The sequence below is a fragment of the Apostichopus japonicus genome, chromosome 22 (assembly GCF_037975245.1).
Source record: "Apostichopus japonicus isolate 1M-3 chromosome 22, ASM3797524v1, whole genome shotgun sequence".
In the NCBI taxonomy this organism is placed as follows: Eukaryota; Metazoa; Echinodermata; class Holothuroidea; order Aspidochirotida; family Stichopodidae; genus Apostichopus; species Apostichopus japonicus.
This window is the reverse complement of record NC_092582.1, coordinates 2,190,071-2,200,344: the sequence shown is the minus strand read 5'-3', so window position 1 is coordinate 2,200,344 and position 10,274 is coordinate 2,190,071. Positions and strand designations below refer to the sequence as shown.

At 36.0% G+C, this 10,274-nt stretch overlaps 1 protein-coding gene across 1 annotated transcript in view; it reads right to left on the bottom strand.

The window, feature by feature from the left end:
- Positions 1 to 10,274, bottom strand: part of LOC139963804 (LIM homeobox transcription factor 1-beta-like) — a 72,469-nt gene that overhangs the window by 11,353 nt on the left and 50,842 nt on the right. Inside the window, exons 4-7 of the mRNA XM_071964983.1 lie at positions 3,061 to 3,272; positions 1,720 to 1,838; positions 915 to 992; positions 102 to 216 (exon numbers count right to left, since the gene is read on the bottom strand). Of these exons, the coding sequence (XP_071821084.1) occupies positions 102 to 216; positions 915 to 992; positions 1,720 to 1,838; positions 3,061 to 3,272 (524 nt within the window). The remainder of the gene's footprint in view (positions 1 to 101; positions 217 to 914; positions 993 to 1,719; positions 1,839 to 3,060; positions 3,273 to 10,274) is intronic.

The following is a 10,274-nucleotide window of genomic DNA, read 5'->3' as shown; positions in this document are numbered from 1 at the left end:
TGATGATGATGATGATGATGATGATGATGATGATGATGATGATGATGATGATGATGATGATGATGATGATGATAATAATAATAATAATAATAAATCCTTACTATCACTGTCGTTGTCAAGATCATCATCGTCATCTTTCATTCGTTTCTTTCCCGTTCTACGACCGTCCTCACCGTTCGACGTATCCGTCATACTTTTACGCGCCAACTTCTTCATCTTAGGAATAAGAAAGAAAATTCAAAGTCATTAGTTTAGTTTGTAGTTCAAGCGCTCAACCTGCATGCCGGACAAGGAGAGGTCAATTTGGAGGCCCGGTAAATATGCAGTGGGCCGGGGAAGATATGGGATACACGAATGGTGCAAAAAGGGGTCCCGGTGACGCAATTGTCCCGGCGCCCTATCTCTCCATGTCTTTACCTCATCGCATTCCCTCTTCAAGTGTACACAGACTTATATTCACAACTAATGTCCTCTACTAAACTAACAGGACGCCGTCATAGTAGTTACGGTTTCTCTGAATTTGCTTTTGTGTTATAATATTTTAAGTTACTTTCGTGTTCCATTTATTACAGTCTGGTGTAACTTATACTCTACCGTAAAAAGCTAGACTATATAAGCTTTATTGATCATATGGTTTCATTCTTTTCGAAAACTGTATTATAGGCTAGTATAGGCTATAATATAGGTTACTGTATCAATAAAACAATGTTGGAGTGTGGTGTAGCAGTCGTATCCACACAGGTCCCTTAGTTAGCTTTACTAGTATGTGTGTGAATAGCTTATATACACATATATACATAATTCAAAGTTAGTATTCGTTGCGCTTTACACAAAAGAGACATTTTTTTTTTATAACTGTCCAATCTATATAACTAAATTCACACCCAAATCGCATTCTAGTTATTTATGCTCACCTTAGCTCTTTGGTTTTGAAACCAGACTTGTACTACGCGTACACTCAACCCCGTATCCTTGGCAAGAGTTTCACGTACCTATATGTCAGAGAAATGAACAACAAAATGAAGAAATATAGATAATTATTCAGAGAATTCTCAATTCAAGCCTCAATATTCAAAAGGGAAGATTTCTAGCTGAAAACAACACTTTCATAACTTTAGATATTTTTCTTTGAAGGAGATTAATTTTTCTTTTGCCTACGTAATACCGTGGGTAGATTTGCAAAGTCATAATTATGATTCAATATTGCCGGACGGTTTACCTTTTTTGTATTATAAATAATTATGATATTTCTTTTTCAGCACCCGAAACTTGACAGAGAAATGATTAACAAACTTTACGGCCTCAATATTAACAACTGGTGTCATCCATACTTCATAACTGCATGGACAACTTAGTTCGTAGAGAATAGGATTGTAACCCTGAAGTCACTGGTTCAAATTCCGTCCTTACCAATGTTTTCTTTGTTCTTTCGCCTTTTCTCTAGAAAATGTGATCCATTTTGAAGTTTGACATAGCGGTCCACTTTGCTGTCAATTAAAGGCTTGACGTAAATGTCTTTTCTTTCTTTTAAAAAAAAATGTTCTCCTTTCTCCTCAAACAGTCAAAGAGACTTTCAGTGGAATGTATGTCATGGTTACTGTTGTTATACTCTGCTATTGCCAGGTCCATGTGTGAACCTCCCCCCCTTATATCATCCACCCTCTCCCCGCCCCACTCCCCACCCCCTTAGTATGCCATAAATATTGTTATTTTACCAACCTTCCGACAGGGTTTTGAAGATACTTCAAAGGACGCCTTGAATGCTCGTCTTTGTTGAGTTGTTAGTATTGTTCTTGGTCTTTTCGGACCTTTCCTGTTATCTGCACTTTTTGATGACACTATAAAAGATACAGGAAATAGTGAGGAAGCAATCCAAATAACGGAGTTATAAGTTATAATTCCCTCACCTCCTGGTAAACAAAAGAAACCCCTAAAAGGCCAAAGTGTTTGGTACAAGGCCTAATCCGGTGTAGTATTTTAACAGCACCAGCAACAAAGCAAATACACCATAAATAGATACGGCCGGTGCATGGGATATCATTTCATGTTTTCGTTTTACAATGTTATTAGAATCACCATAATCGTAACCTTTTATTAATCATTATTTACATAACAATTAAATGCCTATGTTATACTAGCTCATACATTTCCGGATCAGCTGTTGAAGTTATACAGGGGAATATGGAATCTACGTTTAGTGAATTTGAAACATATGGTATACATTTTCTGGGATTCGATTATATGCTGAGAGCTTGGAATTCTCATTGTTAACAAACCAAAGAGCAACGATAGCAACCGAACCAGCCCCCACCCCACCTCATCCCACCCCATTCGTCAGCCCCATGACGTCATATGGCCACATGCAGCTCCAACATTAATCCCCCTCCCCCCCCCCCCGCCTCTGCCCTCAATTGTAATGCTTTATCAAGTTTTTTGACCAGAAGTCTTAAGTATACTCGGGACCACCTTTCTGCAAGCACTATCTACTTTCCGATCTATATATAGGGAAGCAGAGGGCGCCCTGAGGGGACGAGGTCCCCCCCCCCCCACTCGCCGCTTCCTTCGGGCACTTGGTATTACACATGTTTCTTTCATGTTTGTTTTTAAGTCGTCATTTTGACAATATTCGTACAGTAATACCGCACCACATGGTGACTTTATATCACCCCACCCCCTTTCTCTACTCTTATTTCCAGTAATACTATACGTAGGATAAATAGTAAATTGCCACACCCCTGCCCCCCCCCACCCACCTCCATCAACTCTCGGATAATTTCTCGAGGACCCCCTTGTTAAGTAGCTGTTGATATGGCAGTATCAAATACCTTTTCAAATAGTTCTTAGGTTATTGAAGATGAAACAATTGACAAATATTTCTTGTTTTTGTATGATAGTTATATGTGCATTTTACTAAATCCTATAGCCCAGAACTGAATACTCGCAACCATTCAATACCACTCCCACAACATTCCCATTTATCGCTTCACACATATTCTGCACCCCACCCCACCCACGTCACCCCCACCACTCCCTGTACTCCCCACAGTACAATGACCGTACCTTTTGTTGGGGCGTCTCCGTGTTCTTTCGTATAGTCTTCTTTACAGAATAACCTGTTTTCTTTGAGCACAAATTCATCCCCTTTCTTGAGTTGTGTTGAGCAGACGACACATGTAAAACATCGAAGGTGGTAGACATTATTGAGGGCGCGCATTACCATTTCACTCGAAGGAATTGATTCTGAACAACCATTGCACTTTGTTCCAAATAATCTGAAATGAAATAAATTTAGAAAGAAGGAAATGAACTTGATGTGTTCATTTAATGTCTTGTTTGTCATTATACACGGCGACCTAATTTTTTGGGGAAATAAATCCAGATAAGGTGTCTGCGAATTGAAATCGCTTCACTTAATTGGAAGTTGCTCACCTCGAGTTTTAGTTGCAGGATTGTAGAGTTATGCATAGGGCTATATATTGGTACATTTATTGTTGTATCATCAACCGACTGTATATCACGTGGGTAAATTTATAAAGTCTATATTTACAATGTCAAGCATGGATGATGACGTCACATCAGTTTATGTTAATTTTTTTCAGTCTATGGAATTCCATACTGCTATGACGTCACAGATTGAATCCGAGTCTCAATCACACCGAGAGCAACCCTGTTTGTTAAAGGACCATAATCTCCATGGCAACATAAGCAAGCGCAAACAGAAGCGTCATTTAAATCCAACATTTTTCTTAAAAAAAAACAAATCTTATTAAATATAGAAATAAGATTCATGAATATGACTTAAGTATATGGCATACATATTATGTACCTTATAGGGTACACACAACTAAAATAGCCAAATGTGTTATAGCACAGTCCTGCACTACAGGTTTGTTAGTCATAGCGCGTTTTTTTCTATTCCACGAAATAATAACGGCGCCTTGTAATACTTTGCCTTGACAATTTTCATGTCAGAGCCGTTCATACAAAATACCATATAATATGACAAGAGATGTCGATTCAGCACACTGTTCCTTATATGCTCTCCAAACAAACTTATTTTTCTTACCTTGCAGGGAAAAAATGAGAAAATATAAAGCAATGGGCTATGTCAGAGAGAGAGAGAAAGAGAGACGGTTTTACGCTTACTTAGTTACGATGAATAGCAGACCCTCAACGGTGAATTGTATACGGCACGCGCTATACACTAGCAATCAATAAAAGTCTTAACCCTCAGTGAAGGCAAAACAAACACGTTGTATGATGCCGTACGCACGCTCTGTGTCATGGTATAAAAAACAATAGTTAAGTTAAACTGGGGGAATATCGTCAATGACTGTAAAATTTAACCTCAAATATATCATGGCGGTCTATTTTCTTTTCTGTATTCCCTTCATTCACATCACTGTTTATCATATTTTGTTGTATATAGTAATATCAAAAGAGATATAACGAACAGGAATGAATGTATGTAAGGCCAGCGTGTCATATACTAACAAGTGGTATTTTTCACATTCGTCGAAGCGTAATAGGAATGTCTAATGTGGCATGTATAACTAAAAAACGGACAATTGTTTAAAATAATGTACTCCAAAAAAGAAAAGAAAAAAAAGACGAGTATGATAGGAGAGTGCCCGTTAAAGTACATCTTCGTTTTTATTAAATTATTATATAGATTACAACACCTAGATATATATGTATGTAAATATATAGATAAATAAATAAATATATATATATATATATATATATATATGTATATATATATGTATATATATATATATATGTATATATACATATATATATATATGCGTATGTGTGTATGCATATGTGTTTATGTGTGTAAATATAAATATATACACGCGCAGACGAAGAAATACAGAAAATTGGTATTTTCAACGGTTAAGTTGGTCAAGTGAAGGTTCTTTTCCCTATTTTAAACCAGACGACCGCAAACTATACTGAAAAGTATTTTAATCTACGTGTCCCTTTTATATTGCTCCGAAAATTTTCCTTCATTTTCTTTGTTTTTTGTTTTTCTTCACTGTTATCATATTCAATCACACTATTGAATACAATAGGAACAATAAGCTATTCAGACATATTTTCAACTTTCATATGATATGTTTCACCATATTTATTTTCTTCTCTTTTTTTTTTTTCTTCTCTTTTTTGTCATTTCATCTTGAGCAAATCATTGAAGATAACCAAAGCCTTGTTTAAAAAGCTTTATTTTGTTTGTTCTATTGACTTATATTAGTCTTTTTCACACAGTGTTCTATATATGTGAACTGGCGGTTATATGAAATCCAACAATAGTCTTTTATGCCACTTCCAACCCGTAACGTGACAAAAAAACAAAACACATTGATCGTTGCACATCGACTTTATATATTGCTCTTGTCAAACGATAACGGGAAATAGACCGTGAATACTTTATAATTATTAACGGCTTGAAGACAAATTGGAGGATGGACATAAATAAATATAAATAAATAATAAATATATATAAATATATATATATATATATATATATATATATATATATACATGCAGTGGTTTGATGATAAATGGACCCCCTTAGATGTATATATTTATTGCTGATATTATAAATCATCTCCACATTTCGATTTCGATGAGCAAGTCTCGACCATTTATTTCATTCGAGTATCCAAAATTGCGATTTTCTGTTTGATTTTATAGTCTTAGTTCATTCATCAAATGTCGTCTTACGCTACTATGGTTGTTAAACGTAACCACAAATCTGGATTGTCGATATGATTTCCCCGAATGATAAAGGAGTTCAGACCAGAACAGTAAACAAGATCCTACCATTTGTCCCGATTATGAGACTTCATTGACAACATGAACTTTTATGATTTTGTTTGTTTCTTTTTGCTATCCAGTTATTTAAGGCTGCATGATTAAACAAAGTTCCAAATTTCTACACAAACAGTTAACCTTTACAACTGAAGTGGCCGAAAGTGTACAGCATATATTCCAGTACGTTTGAAAAGCGCAGAGTAGGCCTCATAGTAGGGTACATATGCCATAGTACACATATATAGTACAGCGACGCTCCTTGGGAGAGTGAATTATGAAATGTGTTCCGTTATGATTGATCGTAACAGCCGTTGTTAAGTCAGTCCATCACAGTATATGCAGTAGTGGCACTATACGTGTTGAAGTAGAACGTTTGTTCTAGTTGAACAGTTGAAAAATATGGTAACCCAATCTTAAAAGAAGTACTGAACAAACGACTGAGTAAAAGACTGCACTACATAAAATTAACATACTAACCATGACCATTTATAATTATGTAGTATTTCGTGGATACTAGTTTCGCGATTTAGACACGCTCAGTAGGATAACCATGATTAATATATATATATATATATATATATATATTTATATATATATATATATATATATATATATATATGTATATATATAGATAGATATAGATAAATAGATACACACATACATACTGGTACATACGTAGGCACGGACATCATAGTGTTACCATCATTTCAAACAAATGATCCTTGGCAGTTGATATTACACTGTTTACAAGGTCAGTGAACTAACGAACGTACCTATTTATTATCACTTCCAATCTATCCTTTAATTAAGTTTGTTGTGTTAACGGGTTATTACACTCACTCGTACGGAAACTCAAACATGCCATTATAACACAGCAGACAATTGACCTAAATTACTAATTTGTCGGAACTAAATTGATAAATAATTAATTTTCTGTGCAGGCAGACCGTCGTAGAAATACATCCTTTGAACTACAAGTCTCTCTGCTGATTATTTATAATCTAAAACTGTTTCTTTTGTTTTTTTCTGCTTTAATTCTATCTCGCTTAGCATACTCAGTTTGGAGAGTTACAATATTAACACAAATTGCTTTCTTAATGTCTCTTTTTGTCACTTTTGTTATGTGCTTGACACCATGGTTATAGGGATTTAATTGTGAAATGGTTTTATTCATTATATGACATCACGTAAATAGCTTAAACAAAAACTGCTTTGAAAAAAGTCTCGCCTTTATCATTGTAAAGGAAAGACTAAATAATAAACAAATCTTTGATATTAAGGAATGAGTTGCGCAAATACTACACACGGTCTGGTCTGGTTACTACGTATCTAAATGGTTGGTAATAATGCCTTAACGGAATGCATGTGCTATGAAGTATAAAACTCATGTAGACAGCATTGATCATAAATACGGCTTTACTTTCTTGAACTTTGCATTTCAAAGAATAGTGTCTCACACTATCTCATTTTGAAGACATGAAAGTGTTATCTATTAGTCTCCATGCTGCATTTAGTATACAAAAGGGGAATGATATAAGACCACAGCCAAGTTAAACGTAATAAACGAGAAATAAGACTTTTTATCAATTCCGTTGTTCAGTGTTCATCTTACTCCGATGTGAAGCACCTCCGAATACATGGGAAGCCGAACAAAAAGGGTTCGGTGTAAGGGGAGGGGCCTCGGGAAATTGTCATGTTAGACCACACTTTATACGTGCAACAACGGATGAGGTACGTATGAACACAGAAGGGGTGAAGGGAGGTACAGTGGTTCCTACTGAAACGTTATACCTATAAGTTTGACCGTCACATTCATATTTCATTGATACTCTGTTACATTAAAACATGTAAAGATCACATCCATCTAGTATGAGTAGCTGCGTTCTTGCATATTCATTAAGAAATGAATATGCATATATACATATATAATTCACCCACAACTATATTTGCCTTGAAGAGTTTGTAATAAGTACATAGGTTAGTTATATTCTAATATATTGAATTGGGATTCTGAAAGAAGTAAAAAACTTTAACTTACTGATTGTCATATGAGGACATGCATAAGAAATAGGTTATGAGTATTTATCTCATCAATTTGAGTAGAATGGAGTTCGCAGTACATCTCTGAAAGTCGAGTGAGATGTTTACTGTAGACTCTTTACACAAAGTCTGGACTTTGCCATCCTCAAGCAGCAGCAGTTTAGAGAGATGATTTCAGTCTTTCTAAGACATCATTCCTTTTGGAACCCAAGATATCGTTTAATATGTTTCAAACTGTTGCGTTTTACCCATGAAACCTTTCTTTCTTTATTTCTTCTTCTTATTTTTTCTTTTCGGGAGATCTTTAAATTTGATACCGCTTAAGTACACCAACTGGTTTCTACGACTTCCCGTCGTAGAATTCGCAATTTCCTGTTCGAAGGACTAGCGGTGTTTGTATGGGTTCGTTTTAATTAAAATACTGCCGATTATATTGGGACGTTTGACAGACCTTCTTGAAAGTTGAGCTTACAATTTCGAGAGGGTTTACACGACGCAATCCACTCCGTTTTTTCTGACAAGAGTTCCCAAAACGATTCGAAGCGAGAGTGGAAAATGAAAAATTCATGAAGGCGGAAACTAGGGAAGAATAGGGGGGAAAGGAAGAAAATGGAATCAAGACCGTATAGACGCAATGATGGCATCCACTAAAAGGGGAAAAAAAAACATCGGCAGAGTCTGCTTCAGGAAGAAGAGAGAGGAAAGAGAGGAAAAGAGAAGCAAGAAAACGAAGGAAGACAGATAAGATAATCGCTTAAATCGTTTGGGGAGTTGCGCGACCTCCATCAAAAAGTATGCGAGCGATTTGTTTAAAGGAATTGTCTGGTGGAAGATTTTGATACATTGTCTTTGTAGTTATTATTTTTCTCTTTCTAACCATATAAAAATTGTCCCCATTCGACGTTTTCTTCTTGTAGAAATCTGGTTTTCAAATTCACCAGTTTCTCACCAAAAGTACCGTTTGTTCGAACGCTTCAATATGGTGATTGACGTAGTGGTTGCAGATAGGCAAAACAGGCGACTTGAAGTTAGCACTCCCAATTCCGCAGCAAATAAACTCACGTGTAAGCACATTGGATTGCCTCATATATATAACGTACATACTCGCGAACGTATATACTACGATGCTCAGTTGGTGTACTTGTATAGCGTTACACATAGTACACTCACACTCAAACCACAGTTCATTAACTGTTCTTCGAAATCGCTGAAATAAAATTCACGGATCAAATTAACAGTAAAAGGAAACTTGTAAAGTATTCGTTAAACCGAAAGATGAAACTTGGCGGAATCGATGTCATCGCAGAACTGTCCGATTGTAAACGTTAGAGTAGGCTATACACGCGAACATTCTTCGCGCTGGAGCTGGATACCGCGATGTGTAAACAACGAAGAGCCTGCTGTTAAAACTTATCTTGTGTTTCACAAAGACCACGAAACCACCGATCTACTACATATATGGCGGCTTAAGGAGTTTTTTAAATCATATCTAATTTATAAGAAATTTCACCGGAAATTATTGAAGAAATTGATCGAATCGTTGTCAGAGCAGAATGTAGCACTGAGAAGCTTAGGCTTCGCAGAACTGTCCGATTGTCAACGTTTGAGTATAGCCTACATGCGAACATTTTTCGCGTTGGAGCTGGATAGCGCGATGTATAGCCTGAACAACTCAGAGTCTGCTGTTAAAATTTACCTTGTGTTACACAAAGACCACGAAACCACCGATCAAGTACATGGCGGCTTAAGGAGTTTTTGAAAACATATCTAATTTTAAAGAAATTTCACCGGAAATTAAGGAAGAAATTTATCTGTACACAAACGCTGTTTTTGTTGTGATTACCGTATAGGTACTGTGCGGAGGGTGGGTTATGACGCAATCTGCTATGGCAGAGCTGACGTCACGTATTGTACTGTTCAAATCATTTTTGAAATGTCTATCCATAACGATTAAAAAATCGTTTCTCTGTCAAACGCAACATTAGCGTTCTCATACTTTGACAACATGTTTGGAAAATTATTTACTATTTTTTAAGCTAACTTCTTTGGGCCACCAGACAATCCTTTTAAGAGGTTAAATTTCCAATTGAACTTGTGCTAAATTGTTCATATAGAGGAATGGCATGAATCGCTTCGTTTGAACAAGAAGTCAGCTGTCGAAAGCCACTTTGTCAAATCAAGTGGGCGGTCGATACAACTTCTTCATGAATGACGATGCTGTTTGCTTAACACTCTACGAAATCTTTTGGAAAAATGCGCAGACAAAAAACCCATCTTAATAAGACTTAACACACCATTAACAAAACAAGATATACAAAATAGAGGCTTTTATACGCTACGAAAAACTGCTTTTATTCTAATATAAATGTTTGGGTTCTGTCAAACGTTTGTCATTGCATGAATCGAATTGTTAATCA